At 35.9% G+C, this 17,552-nt stretch overlaps 1 protein-coding gene across 7 annotated transcripts in view; it reads right to left on the reverse strand.

Moving 5' to 3' along the window:
- Nucleotides 1-4,952: 4,952 nt before the first annotated feature.
- Nucleotides 4,953-17,552, reverse strand: part of NIN (ninein) — a 100,356-nt gene continuing 87,756 nt past the window's right edge. For 2 of the 7 annotated variants that reach the window (XM_065940221.1, XM_065940219.1), the window contains 4 exons: nucleotides 17,258-17,359; nucleotides 12,904-13,104; nucleotides 9,326-9,439; nucleotides 4,953-7,593 (listed from right to left, as the gene is read on the reverse strand). In XM_065940221.1, coding sequence (XP_065796293.1) covers nucleotides 7,384-7,593; nucleotides 9,326-9,439; nucleotides 12,904-13,104; nucleotides 17,258-17,359 — 627 coding nt within the window. In that variant the 3' untranslated portion in view covers nucleotides 4,953-7,383. Of the gene's footprint in view, nucleotides 7,594-9,312; nucleotides 9,440-10,734; nucleotides 11,292-12,903; nucleotides 13,105-17,257; nucleotides 17,360-17,552 lie in introns of those variants that run through there. The other 5 variants (XM_065940223.1, XM_065940222.1, XM_065940226.1 and 2 more) reach the window with 3 other exon arrangements.

Genomic DNA, 17,552 nt, shown 5'->3' on the forward strand with positions numbered 1-17,552 from the left:
CAGGACAAAGGAGTAGGGGCAGGGGATAAGAACAAAAGATTGGATAACATGAGCAATCGTGACATTTGTCACCAGGAGGCATTTTAAGATGGTGCTTCTCTTTGAATAGCCATTATACTTCCACAAAAAATGTGAGTAAACAGGGAAATCTATCTTTGCGATTTTACCTTTTAAAGTCATTTTTATATCCACTGTCTACACATCTTGAGTCTAGATTTCCCTAACTGCTCTAACCCCTTATCTGTGAGAGTATTTCCTGTGATGTGGTGGCCTCTGAAACTTGTACCCCCAAGACTCTGACCCGTAATGGCCATAGTTGATTGTATTATGGAAAGACTGCCTGGTCAGATTCCTTAAAAATTTGGAATTGTGACTTGGAAGTAATTGCTGGACTCTGGCACTTAAACAGGAAAGTCAGATAAAGCAGGAGAAACAAACAGCAACCCCACCCCACTAGCCTTAACAAGCAGGGGCAGAGAAGCAAAAAAAAAAAAAAAAGGTCAAGTGATGAGAAATAGGGATAGAGAAGGAAGAAGGTAAGGGAGAGCATTAGAAGTCTTTATTTCCTGCCCTTTGCTTCCATGAACTGAGTATTATTCCTTATAGTAAATCTCCTTTCACTTGACTAGCCAGAGCAGGTTTCTATTTCTTTGAGTTAAATTCTTCCTAAGGAAGCAAGGGGGGGGGGGAAAGGGAGGGAGAGAGAGAGAGAGGGAGGGAGGGAGAGAGAGACAGAGATAAAGTGTTGAGGGGGAGAGGGAGAGGGAGGGAGAGAGAGGGAGAGGGAGAGGGAGGGAGAGAGAGAGGGGGAGGGAGAGGGAGAGAGATGGGGAGGGAGAGGGAGAGAGAGGGGGAGGGAGAGGGAGAGAGAGGGGGGAGGGAGAGGGAGGGAGAGAGGGGGGGAGGGAGGGAGAGACATAGATAAAGTGTTGAGAGAGGGGAGGGAGGGAGAGGGAGGGAGAGAGAGACATAGATAAAGTGGAGAGAGAGAGAAAGAGAGAGAGAGAGAGAGAGACAGGGGGAGGGAGAGGGAGGGAGGGAGGGGGGAGGGAGAGGGAGGGAGAGAGAGGGAGAGGGAGGGAGAGAGAGAGGGGGAGGGAGAGAGAGGGGAAGGGAGGGAGAGAGAGAGGGGGAGGGAGAGGGAGGGAGAGAGGGGGGAGGGAGAGGGAGGGAGGGGGGGGAGGGAGGGAGAGACATAGATAAAGTGTTGAGAGAGGGGAGGGAGGGAGAGAGAGACATAGATAAAGTGGAGAGAGAGAGAAAGAGAGAGAGAGAGAGAGAGAGAAGGGGGGGAGGGAGAGGGAGGGAGAGAGAGACATAGTTAAAGTGTCGAGAGAGACAGACAGAGAGAGAGACAGAGAGAGACATAGGTAAAGTGTCTTCCACCTCAAAGAAACTACCTGTGCATCTCTATCTGGTGTAGAGACGGGGGGGGGGGGGGGGGAGCCTGTACATTAGAGACGCTGAGCCTCCACCGGACCTTTATGTGCTGTTTCATGACGGTCATTTGTGTGTGTCTGTGTGGGATTCATTTGCTCAACAGCCCCTCCTGTTTCTTATAGGCCCTCTTAATGCTTTTTTTGGCTTTTACTTCTGCCCAACTGCCTATTTCCCCATTTTCTATGTGCCCAGGGAAGTAGATAAGTATCTGATTATGCCGAACTTTTCATCAGTTCAGTTCAGTCACTCAGTCGTGTCTGACTTTTTGCGACCCCATGGACTGCAGCACACCAGGCCTCCCTGTCCATCACCATCTCATCCTCTGTCGTCCCCTTCTCCCCCTGCCTTCAATCTTTCCCAGTATCAGGGTCTTTTCAAATGAGTCAGCTCTTTGCATCAGGTGGCCAAAGTATTGGAGTTTCAGCTTCAACATCAGTCCTTCCAATAAACATTCAGGACCCCAGACATGTGACTAGGCTGCTATGGATGGTTTCTAGTCAGTTTTCTCTTCTGTACCATTAAAATATCATCTACTCTTCAGAGTTGCTATGAGAGTAAAGAAGGTAAAGTGCCTAGTACCACACTTCATAAATTTCTATAGCATTTTAAATGTTATAGATAACATTTCTATCTATAACACTTTAAATGTTACAGATAACATTTTCAAATTTTATTTGGAAATAATTTCAAACTTAAGATTGCAAGAATAATGCAAATAATGCTTTCATACCCATTACCTATTTTTAAAAAACATTTTGCTTCCTTGATTTGTTTCTATGTAATTTTGTTATGAAGGATTTGAGAATAATTTGCATACATTATGGTTATATATTCCTAAATACTTCAGTGTGTATTTCCTTAGAATATACTGTTACATAAACACAGTACTTATAAACTTCAGTAAATCAACATTGATACAATACTATTTTCTTATATTCTAATATATTTATTTATTGCTTGAGATCTTAAAGACAGATACTCAAACAGGAAAGAAAAATGATTGGTAAATGTTCATCTTGGCTGTAAGGACTATTCAGAGTGTTTACTTTGCCTTAGCTAGTAAAGTACATCTCATGTCATCATTTCTCAGATAAATATTATTTTAACATATGGGTATCCAGTTCTATTTTTACATTGTTGCCTACTCTATTTCACTGATTCAGTTTATAGCTCCTTTTTTGAATTTTAATTTTTTTAATATTTCAAATTTTTTTAAAAAAATTTTCAAAATTAGTCATTTATCCTGATTGCAAATGAGGCAAAACGAAACAAAGAATAAACACTTTTTTTGACTTGCAGTAACTATATTAAATTTAACTTCACAGGTTACAGATGTTTTGCATTAGGTCAAAATTTTGGTCTTTGGGACAAAATGTATATCAGGTATATATTAGAAAAGTTAGACTTTTTTCAATGCAAAATGAATAAGAGACTACAAAACAATGAAGTACAGAGTTACATTTAATGCTAGGTTAAGAACTTTCCCCATTTTCTCTGTTAAAATACCTGAGGACACTAATCTTGCTTATCTTAGTGCCTGTAGCACTGAGTCCATTAACAAAACTGGATTGTTCTCATACTGATCTAATTTTTTCTATTTATTTTGTGTGTGCATAAGTTTCACTACTCTACCCCAGTTTATAAACAGAAAACCAATAGTTTTTATATTTTTCTTTAGAGAGCAATGCACATGGTAGGTAGTTAATTGTACCAATTAAATGTTGTTTGCCAGAAGGAGAAATGGATACCTGTCACACTGCAAAACACTAGAACAAACAAACCTGCCTAGTGAGTCCTGATTCCCTCACTGAGCTGGCTGTGTGGCCTTGAGTAAGTTATAACTTCACTAATTTTCAGTTTTTTCACCTGTAAAATGGGGTTAGTAATAGTTCTTGTCACATAAAGGCAGTGTGAGATTGGTATAAAAGCTTCATAAAACAAAACATGGCTTGTGAGATAGGTCTCGCTTGGCCAATATTTCCATTCTATATTTCAGTACTCAGCATTATTAACTTAATGTGCTTTTAGGTCAATTTTTTTTTTTTTTTTGCCAGTAGTGGCAAATAACTTATCATTTATAAGCAGCTTAACTGAAAATTATGAATCACCCATAAATATGGCCAAGTGAAATAAAGGCATGCCTGAAGCAACCAAAATCCCAAGTAGGGTTTCACCTGAGGTTGTCAGGATTTTAGAAGTAAATTATGAACCACCACAAGGGGTCCCAAACTGGCTGGTGTGACGGTCATTGATTCTGTGACAGAAATGGAGAAGCAGTGCTCTAGATCACATACAAATCATTTCGGGATTGGGGGTGGGGGGACAGGGTTTTAAACGCAGGCTCTGAGTCAGTAAGTCTGGAGTGGGAGCTCCAGAGATTCTGCATTTGTAAAATGTGTTTAATGCAATGTTTTGATGCTTTCACTCTAAAAACCAATGATAAACATACTGAAACTGTTTACAAAAGTTCAAGGCGATAGAAAACAAGGGCCATATTTGCAAAATTATTTATTTACATTTTTAGTTCATGGTAAAATAATTCTAGGATAGAATGGCTAAGATGAAATATACCAAGTCGATATAAACACACACATTTATCTTTACATGAAGAGAATTCTAGCGATGGCTAGAGATGAACTCAGGTTTTCCTTTTCAAAGCCAATGTTCCTTTCAATCATGCTGTGATAATGTCTTCCAATAAGAACAGATTTAATGTATATCATTAAAAAAAAATCTGAGAAACAAAAAGCTGACTTGGATAGATTTATTATTAAACTGCTATCCATATGTCATAAAACCAAAAATGTTTTACAGGGCTGAGATGTTCAAATAGGTCCAAACATGATATAATTAATAACTTGTAAGTAAGGAATGCTTTGGCTATTAGGTTTTGACTTAGTTTTGGCATTACTTGCAATAATTTATATCATTTCAGTTAGTCACTTGGTAATCCATTCAAAACAAGACTTAATACTGTCACAAAGCACTTAGCCTTACCTTGAGTGGGAATATCTTTAAGATGTTGACAATAGCAACACATTTCTCTTTTCCCTCACTCAGAAAAAAAGAAATCACAGAAATAAAAAATTCATTTTCACACGTTGAAGTTTTACTCATTCTTAAAAAAACAAAAGTTCCTTATCATAATGCCTACTCTGGGTATTGGTACATTACCAAAATGCTAGACCTGTGAGAACTCCTCCTATACCTTTGTGATCTACATATGTTTAAGGTTAAATATATAAACAATGCATCTGAAGCTTCTGGGAAGAATTCACATTTACAATAGTTTTTAAAAATCTGGGTTTATTAAGTTTTAGAAAAATAAATACTGTGGTTGGTTCTACCCTCCCCATCCACTTTTCTCCCCTTACAAATTTGAGCTTAAGAGTTCAGGCTTCTAAAAAGCAGAAGAAAGCAAAATAGAACAATGTAGGTTTTATTATTCACATTTTCCCTTTCTAAGGGTAACATATTATCAAAATGGCAAACTTGATTCTCTTTCCTTGAAATGAAGATCCTATCTCCTAAAACTAATTTAAATAACTGTTCTTAAGAAATCAAATGAATTTAACAACCAGTACTTTCAATAAACTAGGAATTAAATGCCTATAAAATATATAACATGATTTTAAGGAGTCCTATTATAAACTCTGAAACCAAAATCTAAATATTTAATAGTTTAAATTTAATCTCTTTAAAAGTTTTTTAAAAGCTGTAAGCTATATTATAAATTGCCAGTTAAATTCCCACTCTAGTCTACAAAAATAATCTGCTGCACAAATATATAAATTTAAGGTAACTCTACTTGTGATCTTTCTTCCAGTCTTATAAGTTCAGTAAAACAAAAAGTAAGCACCTAGATATTAAATTAACTTTCATTTGAGCAGCATTTTGATTTTAAAGGGATTCTAAATGTAGTCTAAAACTTTCCAGAAGTCATATTTACACTCATTGTACAGCACTTTATATACATATAAATACAGATTTATAAGAAATAAACAAATTAACCTATACTTTTCATAATGTAAAAAATAAAGATAAAAATACAACATATGTGATCATATGGTAAGCCATCTATTTGAGAAATACGCTTGGTGTTCAGTTCTGATGGCAAAAGCCTTGAATAACTTAAAGCATATCACATAAAAACACCACAGGTGCTTAGTTTATTTAGATCTTAACCTAGGCCAGGCTACAGTTTTAAGTGTTAAAGTCAGTGCTGCATAAATAGTTGAGTTTAGTACTGTCTGCACTGGAGAAAAATGATTATGGAAGGTATGACAGCAGATATCAAATGTTTTTAAATATAACTATAGGGAGGGATTAAAATTAATTCTTTTCCGGGGGGAAATCAGGAATTTCTGATAGTAGAGCTTTTGTTAGCAGTTTGCTTTGCCTTTTGTTCCTGCCCATAAGGTAGTGTTTGATTTTGCTGTGATACCTCTTATAAAAAAATTGATGGACTTGACTTTCCTGGAATACAGCAGAGTGAATTTTTGTGATCTAATTACCCTTCCACAAAAACAAATAGGTGGCTGTGATAAGGTCTGTTTGTGTCCCACACACAAAGTTCTTTACCAACCAATTCCTGGCTGCAGTAGGCTAGAAGCAGGGATTTTATCTGGGGGAAAAAGTTATTCAAAATGTTTACTGTTCTATAATGTTCTAGTCTTGAGACTGATTGGAAAATCCTATTTGGTGCTCCTTTACCTCAGAAGGCATGCCAGTTCTTATTACAGTAAGAAATTCTTATGATCAGATTCAAGGTACAGAGGAATAGGAAGCATGGAAATTTTGACCCACATTAAACAAACAAGCAAATAATAACTCTTCCGTAAGTTAAAAGAGGTTTTTAACTCTAAAAGCAAGGCCCTTTCCCCAGAAAAGTAAATTCATTAAAAATGTAGAAATAAAAATCCCATTATGGCTCTAAATATACAACAAATAAATAAGGTCACATATTTTATACATTTCAAATTTTTAAAGAGCCCTACAGTATTTCAGGAAGATGACTTAAAGTATTGTTCCCTGAGTTCTTGATGCAATTCCAAATATAAGTTCATGAACTCCAAGACCTTAAAGAGAGAAAAATCGGCATGGCTTGCTTCCTCTCTCTTTTAGGATTAGCTGTTTACTCCAAAGCAGTTTGTTCAGTGCTTACCCTATAGTTCAAATGCTTTAAGAATGTGGCTTTATCCATTTCTTAGAAGACAAACTCCCAAAGAAACTTCTAAGAAGGAAAAAAAAAAAAAAAAAAAGACTGTTTAAAGAAAGTAAAGTTTTAACATTAGTTTACAGTGCAGTTGAGTAAATGAGTTTTATATCTATAAGACATCAAGAGTGGTAATACTGTCATAGGTATTAGAAGGTAGAGTTCTATGAATTCTGCCTTTTCTGACCTCAGTGGTTATTGACTCTAGTTTCTGTTACCAAACAAAAAGTCTAACAATTAAAAAAACCCAAACTACTAGAAACAGAATGACTCTTCCATATTTAAGTGTATGAGAAGACATACATTTGGTTTTAAAATAAAGATCAAAACAACCAATTAATAATATCTCAATTTAAGAAAATCTGCAATTTACATAACAACTTGTACATAATAGTAATTTTGAAAAACTCATTCAAAACTGGGGTTTTAAAATTCTTGAATTGTTTTCATATCACCTTCTTGATGGTTATTAGAATATTTTTTAAAAATTCAAAACTTGGGAATAGTTCAGTGAAATAGATATTTGTTTGCAACTTCCATTACAGTCTATTTAGAAAAACTAATTACAGTGAATAGAGACTTTAATTCTGTTCCTGGAAGTTTTAGGTTAGGCTTAACTCTAAGCCACTAAAGGTTTCTAAGAAAACAACAACAGTTGAGAGAACATCTGAAATGTCCCATCCATTTCAGTAAAGTGCACAATTAGGAGTGTTCATCCTTTGGCTTGGCTATGACCTCAAGGGAGGTGTAGAAGTCAGTGGTGCTGGTGTCAGATTCCTGACTATATTACTGAGGCTGGCAATCTTCTCCTCTAGGAGGTAATTTTTCTTCTCTGCTGTTTTTTGTCGCTGTTCGGTCATTTCCAGAGCTTTCAACAACTGGGCATTTTCCACATACAAATCCTTCACTATTGCATCTGCTTTCGTATTCTTGCAGAGCTAGAAACAGAACCAGAAACATCTTGACTCCATTTCTGTTATTCTTTTAAAAGATCTGACATAAGGACAGTTGTTTATAAAGGCAAATGGCTTCTATCAGTTATATTCTTTTATTTTACAACACAGCTTTAATATCAGACCTGGTACCAGGGATACAAGTAAAACATCCACTTATTCCAGGCTGTTTCTTTGCATAATTTGTTTGTAGAAGTCACTAATAAAAGAACAAATTGACATTTGAGGGTTCAAAAGTGAAGGTGTTTTCAGCCTAGGTATTATTTCTTTATTCATTCTCTAAAAATATCACAATACTTTTATAATTTAAATTTCTGAGGTTGTGAACTGCATCTACAAGTATGAAGGTTTAAGGTAATAAAGAAAACTTAAGGCTTGGCTAACTAATTTACATAATAGCATTTCAAAGAGCAATGCTAAAGACTATCACATGGAAGCCCAAAACCTAGGTGACTAGCAAGTTTAACATAAAACTAACATTATTAAAAAAAAAAAAAAAAACTAACATTTTCTATTAAACTGTTTTAGTGTATAACTTTTCCTCTTTCCCTTCTATTAAAAAACACTTCAGTGACTCTTATCCAGTACACAACAAAATCCAAACTCCTGTGACTTAGCACTAAGACCCTCCACTGTCTACTTTTCCCTTCTCTCATTTCTTTTGCTTCTCCCAGAATAGGATGAACTGTTAATGCCAAAGTGTTTGTAGGTGTCCACATCCCATGTTACCCATTTTCTTTGTTTTTGAACTGCTACTGGAAGTACTGCCAAATGGTCAGTACCATGTAGGTGAACTACACTCCACATGGGCAGGGATTTTGCTGTATTTCTAGTACTTGGAACAGAACCTGGCATGTAGTGACTATGTGTTGAATAAATGAATAAGGGACTGAATCAATAAATGTACGTACAGGACTTTCTCTTTCTCTCCATTCTGTGTATTAAGATTTAGGACACAGGAAAGTTCCTGTCCACCATTCCCTTGGGATTATTCTTCTCGGATTCTACATGTCTAAAAATCCAGGTTGGGCAGTTTCCACCCTCCTACCCCTTGCCACAGTTTGTCTCAATCTCAGGTTCCAGAGAGGTTATAAAATTCCCTAGAAAGTAATCCTTTCTGTTATGTCTCTTCAGTGGATGCACAAATAATTTATAAGCACCAGGCCACACTTGCTGCCAAGAAGAGAAAAAGATTAGCCTACTTGGTGATCCTGAATTTGAGAGTCCAGATTCTGATTCAAAACACAGCCTTTTGGGGTCTGGCTATAGCCACAAGTTAGATTTTGAGGCTGTCATAGTTGTTGCAAACAAGAAAGCTAAAGTTACACTTATTACCCCCCCCCCCATTTTTTTTTTAACAAATATAAAATTTCTGTTTATTTGGGGCAAAAAAAAAAAAATCTATAAAAATTCAATTTGGATTGAACCTCATTAGAAATGCTTTAGGTCCACGAGTCACTGTTAGCAAATATACATTTAAAAAACTGTAGACAAACATATGACTCAAAAGAACTTGAAAAAACAATGTAGAATACAGAATTTATATTTTTGAAGGGGTATGGGAAACAGTGACTCCTAAATTCTTCTAATTTAGGAGTTTATAATAGAGTTTGTCTTTATTAGACAATAAAAGTAAGTTAGTAGCAATAAAGGAAAGTAAAATGGGAGTTAAAGCAGAAGGTGAGATGGGTGGGTAGAGATGACCTGGGAAGCTCACTTGTTCTTTGAGCTGATTCACTTTCTCCTGAAGAAGCCTTTTCACCAGTTTCAATTTCTGTTCAACTTCCAACATTCGTTCCTCCATGACAGTTACCAGGTATTCCTGGTTTCCCTGAAGGAAAAGAAAAAAAATTGTACTGTTATTTGAAAATCATGCCATGGGAAAGCACCAGTAGTTAATTTTCCCCATAAGATGCCTAGAGAAAGGACAGCGAATGTTTGCTTTTGAATAGCAAGGGTGGATTTCTGATGAAATGGGAGTTCTGAACACTGCATGGGTTGCACAGGTTAGAAAGGTAACCCTATCAGAGAAAGAATCAAAGATAAAAAAAAAAAAGAATCTTACCTGTGCTACCACCTTCCCCCGAGATAAAGCAAAAGTCTTAAAACCAATACTTAAGATCTCTGTGTACTTATTATAGTAAAATAGGTATCCAAAGTAAATTAAAAGATGGTTATCAACCTTTTATCTGTGATTTGGGTCTTTGCAATACTCTGGGACTTTCAACAACAAAATGAATAAAAACTGAGTTTATTCAGGATCACCTAACATTTCCAATCAGCTTGCAGTATGTCTGTCTGTTTTATTTTCGAAATGGCTGGTTACTGAGAGGGTGTTAGTGTTTCTAGTAGCCTCTTCCCACTAGTTCTTCTAATTATTGGTTTCCCAATTTGACTTGTCAATGTGGAGCAAATACCTGAATTGGAGGATGGACTTATCATTAGAACATATTTAAAACTGAAAATTTTCTCCCCATAAAGAGCTCTTAGATGAAACAATAGGGCAGAAAAAGGATGCTGGCTTCTCCTCCTCTCCTTATACAACAGTGATGGATTAAGATGTGTGTGGGTTTTGGAGTGCAGAGGGACCTAGAACAAGATTTAGAGTGCAACTGACTGCCCCTTCTCCCAGTCTACCAAAATGTTCACATAAAGAATTTCAGACTTTAAAAGGTTCTTCAAATGTTTAAGCAAGACTCAGGTGTTAGTAGCTGATGGCATAACCTGTCCTTAAAAATATACCTCAAAGTGTCCTTTAAAAAACACAAAGAATGACCAAATGTGAGGTGAAAGCCAACATTTGTTTGTGTGTTAAATAACAGCATTTATTCAAACATAAAAGAAACAACTAAGCCATGCAACTAATTTAAAGATAAAAACTGTAGTAGGCAAAAGATGAATGCAGAAGTTTCAAGAAACCACGTCCTAAGAGCATCTAAAAATCCTAATATTTTAAAAGGTATAAAATTCAAACATAAATGGAAAATGCCAGATTTTCACTTGCCTTAAAAAAAAAGAAAAAGCAAAACAAAGCAAAAAACTTGATAATTAATTCAAAGAACATGGGGCATGGCAAAAGAGTGGGGAAAGAGGAAAAACAAAAGCAGTCATATATTTAAAATTTATTTTATTTCATCAAAAATTTCCTTTTTCCTGTCAAAAAAGTATTATACATCTTATATAAAACAGTATAAATAATCCTGATTTTCTTTAAATTCCATATATAAAAGCAGTATCTTTTGTTAAAAATATTTACAATGTATGGAATGAGATAATATATAGAATACATCCTTTCAAGAATCTCAAATCCACACTCTTTAGATGGTATAAATAATTAAGTGCAACAGGCTGAAATTTGTGAATTTGATTCACAAAATTCACATCCTTTCAAGAATCTCAAATTCATTCTCTTTAAGTATAACAAGCTGAAATTTGTGAATTTGATTCACATAAATAAGAAACGTAATACTGCAAAGGCTTAATAATAATAATAAAACTTAAAAGAGCACTTGTTTCCAAAACATTTCTCAGCTTATATGTCTATATTTGTGTGGTGTGTGTGGGTGTGTGCATTTGAGTATCTGCCATGGAAAGAAATGCCATCAATAACAGCCCAGTTTTCACAGGTGCCCAATCCTTCTGTAGGAATCTGCGTGCACTGCTCGCTGCTCCGGTAGCAAGGCCTAGAGAAAGAAGGCAAGTGGTACACTTCACCCTGATGTCAAGATTATGCTTTTGGGGGGAATCTAAATTCACACATTTATAATGCAAACAATTTTTAAAAGCACACTTCAATACTACATATGCAAGCAGAGCAACACAAGGCAGACGAAATCACATCACTCCACACACAGAGACAACATGCAGATTCTAACAACATTCTGTATTCTTAAAATCGGTGTCAGCTCAGTTACCAGAAACAGAGAGAGCCTGCCAGCACCTTCTCGTGAGAGCAATAAGCAGTCCACTCTGCCATCTGGCTGGAGATATTCTCTCTTTTTAAATACAAAATCTTAACAGTTTTTGTCTATCTAGTCCTCAAGTAATTGAAGTAAAGGGACACTTTTTACTTTTAAACACTGGTAGGTGGGTTGGGAGGAGCATGTTTTAAAAGTAGTATATATGAGAGAGTAATGAGTAGGATCTTAGTTCGATCATTTGATTTAAAATGTCCATTAAAAACTGAGGTCAAGTTTTATGATTCACTTCTATAATGAAGAGTTGAAGCATCTGTCCAATACCTACCATCACAATGTTACTTCTGGAATTAACTTTTAGTATTTGGAAATTGAATGTAGGAAGCTTCCAAAAACATGGATTTTAAGCCTTTGTTAGAAAGAACAGATGATGACTACATCATGCAAAAGATAGATATATACTAGTAGGCAAAGAAAACAAAATTGCTCCAATGTACAATTATGGTGTCAATATGACTTTGCAAAGCAACTGTGACCAGATTACAGAAAGAGTTGGAAAATTCCTTGTCAAATGTCACCTGAGAGGCAAGGTAAATTTTGAAAACAGAAGAAGAGTTATCCAACCTAGAATTAATTAATCTAGAATTCTGCAAATTAAGGAGTGTTTTTAATTTTATTCCTAATTCTGAGGAAGAATTAAGAGACTTCTGAAAGAAGAGAATCATGAATGAAGCACTAAAAAGAAAATTTAACTATTTGAAAACTTAGGTAATGTAAGATTGTGTCTGGAGGTGAGCTAGGATAATGCTAATTCAAAGGGAAGAGGAAGATCTTTATTTTCTTAAAAATAGTTTTTCAAACTAGATCATTTAAAAAATAAGCTAAATGAATTATGTCAACTTAAAAAAGTCACCGATGACACATTCTACTTTAATAGTTGTGAAAAGTCCCCATTTGTGAATTCCAAGGAACTTAGCAGGCCACACCCCTCTAGTACAAGAAAACCCAGGATGCTTTGTTAGTAATACATATCCTATAGTTGCGCTTGAATTCTGTAACATTTTTGGCATCAGACAAGAATGTTAGGTCAATTGCACAGTATGCTCAAGTGAGCCTGACACTTCATCATCACTTAGCAACTTGCATGAGACCCAGAACTCTTAATTACCCAGCTTAGCAGCTGAGAGCTCAAAAGTAGCACTGCAAAAACCAAGACCAAAGCCCAAACAGCACTGCACTTCTGTGGATTTGTAATACAGGTAAGGTGTAACTGACAAAAGACAGATTCTTCATCCCCACCTTTGAACTGGTGTAACTTCCAAATAGGTAGAATTAAACTAGGTGATCTGTGTTTACTATTAGAAAAAGATCATCATACCTGTGGTGTGTTGGTTTCAGAAGTCCTATTTTCAAGTTCCTCCTGCAGGCACTGGTTTATCCTTTCTGCCTGCAGCAGCTGGTGTTGAAGCTGCAGAAAATGCTCCCTGGGAACCACTGGACAGGCCTGCTGCTGGAGCAGCTGCAGTTCCCAAGCATGAGGGGATGGGCTAAGCATCATAGTGGACCTCAGGTGCTGCATCTGGAGAATAAGAGCAAAGCCCTAGTCAGCTACCATGCCTTCAGTCACAGAGCTGCCTTGAAAGTAGCAGGCAGAGAGAAAGGAAGTCTACGGATTCATTAGTGGCCTCTCAGACTTACTGATAACTTGAAAACAGGCAGCACATGATCCCAAGTAAAAATAAAAAATCATTTTGCTTAGGAGGTAATACATTTAATGAATAAGCAGGCCTTAAAAGTTTTAGACTTACACTGTACTTCCTCAAGCGACAATAAAACATGAGGTACATGGTGCACGTATGTCTGGATTTTCCTTTTTTCTTCCTACACTAGAACATTTAATTATCCCTCTTTAAAAAAAAAAAAGGTGGAATAGGCAAAGGGTAGAAAGAGGTTATGCTTTAGAGTTTTGCCACTTACCATTCATAAAGATTCTTTTAAAAAAAAAATTTATTTTTACTTATTTGGCTGCATAGAGTCTTAGTTGTGGCATGTGGGATCTAGTTCCCTAACCAGGGATTGAACCCCGCCCCCTTGTATCAGGAGCACAGAGTCTTAGCCACTGGACCACCAGAGAATTCCCCATAAAGATTCTTAAAAGCAGTTCAATGACTACTTTTTTCCTAAGTTAGCAATTTGTTTTGAGAATCTCATCTTGCATATCAAATTATTTTAATCTATCTTAGTTTATCAGACAGGCAATTCTAGGACATAAGGTGATATTCCAGAATATTTGGGAATCGAAGTACATGGAATGAAAGGATTTATTCAAGACAATGAGGAAATGGTATGTGTATCACATGCCAATCAAATGTGGGGCAAGGGAAAGAAGACACTGCATTTGGTCAGTGAAGCATACCACTTCACCTCTGTGGACACATTCAGCAGACACAGAGCTCAATGGAAGACATGCAACAAATATAACCAAGTACTAAACTCATGAGGAAGCATCCGCAGGCATGTGAGAAGGGAAAAAGGCCCTCTAAGACAAAACTAGAATTAAATGTTATCATGAAACTTCAGAGCCACTATCCATTTCCTTAAATTTAAATTTCTGAGGTGGGGTATTACCCATTTTGAAATATTTCTAGTTATAGATTTAGAAAACCCACCACTTTATGATCCCCTGATTTTCTATCAGTGGGATGATTTTCTTCACCACGTCCTTAAATACTGAAGAAAATCCTAATGGAAATGTAAACAGATAAATTCCAGAGTTAAATGAATTTGAATATTGGCTCTTAAGTATGTATTAACTGTCATAGTAGTAGAAATGATTACATGAATAAGGGGTTTAATGAGATGTCTCCATGCTATGAAATTCATTGAAAGAGAATGTTCTACCTTCACACACTATCTCAGGCAGAGAACTGCACCCTTCTCTGCTAGTTCCAACCACAGAGTTCTAGGTACAGGTTAGCCACAGATAAAACAAAAAAGAGAATTGCAGGAGTTATAAAAGAGAAAGAAAATATGAGTTATAAAGAGAAAGAACAGCACAAAACAGGGTATACTACATACCTTAACACATATGCTGTAGTCAGTAGGAACTTAAAAAGACCAACATTTACAGTTCTCTGTATATATATTTTACAGATATTAAAATGTCAAACAGCTCTTAATTTGGCAGCCACTTCCTCATCTATTGTAATTTGGTTGGTTTATGAGCTTGCTTCTTTACCTCCATTCATTCCAATATAATAATTCAGAAGACTTCAAGTGCAGTATGGAATAGACCTGATGTTAAATACCTTGGCTTGTGGAGATGCAGGATATAAACCATAAAGCATTTTTGTTGTTCAAGTGTCTGAACTATTGGCTATCAGAGGTACACATCAGACTGTAAGAACTGCTAACAGTCTGTAACTTTTTTTTTAAGGTGTTCAAAACAAATTGTTTATAGAACTTTGCCTCATATAGTTGAAAAAACCATGGAGTGGGAGGCAAATTCTTCCATTTCCTGGTCTAATAATTTGGGATCTTTAATTGCCCTGGGGTAAGGGTATGTGTTATATTAATCAGTGATTTTAAGCTATCCTATAGGGATGAGAAGAAATTCCTTCCCCCAAGAGAGTGCATACATCAGATAGAATCACCTAGAAAGCTTTCCCTAAACTCGATACCAAAGATTCTGATGTAGGAATATCTCCCTGCCTGCCTATTGCCCCTCCCCCAAACCTGATGAGAATCCATGCTGGAGTGAGAAGAATGTACCTATCCCCTGATGAGCTGGGCAAAAAAAAATGGTGTGAAAAACCACTGAACGTCCTCAAATTTGGCCTAATCTTTAGATACCACAGTATAAATAAAAATCCAATTTATAGGTCCAGTGGGAAGGGGAAATGAAGAGTTATTGCTTAATGGTTAGAGTTTCTGTTTGGGGTGATGAAAAGGTTTTAGAAGTAGTGGTGACAATTGTAGAACATTGTGAATGTAATTAATGCCACTGAATGCCACTTAACAAAATTTGCCATTTTAATCATTCATCTATATATATTTCTATGTATATATACACACTTAGTATAAATTAAAACACGTCATATACCCAAATCGCTGAATTAGATACTTTAAATGAATGAATTGTGTAGTGTGTGAATTACATTTAATAAAGTTGCTAAAGAATTGAATTATATGTCTGCACAGAGTTCACAGCTCAGTCTTATTTCAATGGAAGTTTCATTAGAATAGTGTATGAGATGTTCTTTACAGTGTTCCAATTAAAAATTCACGCTTTTTCTTTTTTCAGCTCCAGTGCCAAGAACACTCAATCTCCCTCATCCATTACCAAATATTTACTACCAGATCAGGGGAAAAAGTAATGAGGGGAAATTGCTTATGATGACTAATCATGTGACATATGATTGGGAGAGAAGGGGGCATACGAGGCCAAAGAGAGCAGGTGGGAGAAGGCACAGCCTGTTGGAAGAGCATTGGAGAGGATCTAACAGTGATTAAGTATACCCTGTTACTTTCCAGTTGGGTACTAGACATGTCATGTGTGGCTTCAGATCTCTCATTCATTAGAGTATATAATTATTTCATCAGAAAAGCGTATCTACATCTAAACACAGACTGCAGCTCAAAGTTTTAATAAACACATTTATTATATGCAGAAGGAAAAGCAAAAATGGTCTGGATTTCATTCTTTATAGTGTCACTAATCTCCCTATTAGTAGATAAATCAGAGAACATAAAATTGACAGAAATCTTAGTGGTCATTTAAATGTTAATGCGATATGTTTGCCCATATTTCATATTTAAAAACCAAGCATCTATTGAAACTTATCTTTGTATATGTCCAGCTTCATGAAAGAAAATACTTATATATCTCTCTTCCTATAATTCTGGCTTTAAAATATTTGTATACACAGAACTTTTAAGAGCACAGAAAGATTTTCTACCCATACCTCTCTACCTTATATAATGTTACAGGTCATTAAATGCTGGACTAACTAATATTTTTATTACCCAAAGTAAAGTACCTCAATGAAATTTTTACTTATTAAGGGAGATTTTACATAAATTGTTTTACATCCTATAATTGCACTCGGTGTTCAGAAAGCAATCTATTAGACTAGAAACTCAATGTCCAAGAGGACAAGTTTTACAAATCCACTTTTATATTTAACAGATGTACCTCTCCCAAGGCAGTGCTGAGTTACAAATGTAGAAATGAACAATGGCAACACTTGAAAATTAAATGTCTAAATGCTAATGCTCTTAAACTCCCTGAATGGACTTCCTAACTGAATAGGTTATAACAGAGCACATCACATCTATAAAACACTACACTGGGGGAGGTATCAGGAAACTATTAAAATCACAGCATTGGTGAAAGAGCTCTGAACCTCTTGGTCAGTACTGTACAGAGTCCCTGCCACTTGAATTTGTTGAGGCACAGGTCCTTGCATTTTAGGATGGCCAACATTATTATTATTATTATTATTATTCCTTCTTCTGTGAAGCAGTATGTATATATTCCTACAGCTGTGTAATTAGCAAAAATATCTATCAAACTTGGTAAGACAAACCAAAGAATCCAGCTTGGCAATGTACTTAGATTTTCACTGTTTTCATAATAGGAATTTAATGCTATGCTAGCCTCTCTCAACAAATGGGTCATTCATGGATTAAAATATTCTTCATAGCTAAGGTCATTTGCCTTAAAAACTTACCTCCATTAGCTGTTCATCCAGTTTTACTTGTTTCTTTTTCAGGCCTTCATTTTCCAGATGAATTGTTTCTAATTCTCGTTCAAGGGATTTTATCTGACTAACCTGTTGAAAAACATAAAACTCCCTTAAAAAAAAAGAAAACAACCTGAATTGCTCTACTTTTTTTGACAAATTTACACTAGTCAGAAATCTCTACTCTTGGAAGAAAGCTGAGTTCATTCATCAAGGGAAAAGAACAAATAATTCAGTGCACTGATTATATTTAAGTAGTCTAGCTTTAATCACCACTCCTCAC

Source organism: Muntiacus reevesi, chromosome 7, assembly GCF_963930625.1.
Source record: "Muntiacus reevesi chromosome 7, mMunRee1.1, whole genome shotgun sequence".
Classification (NCBI taxonomy): Eukaryota; Metazoa; Chordata; class Mammalia; order Artiodactyla; family Cervidae; genus Muntiacus; species Muntiacus reevesi.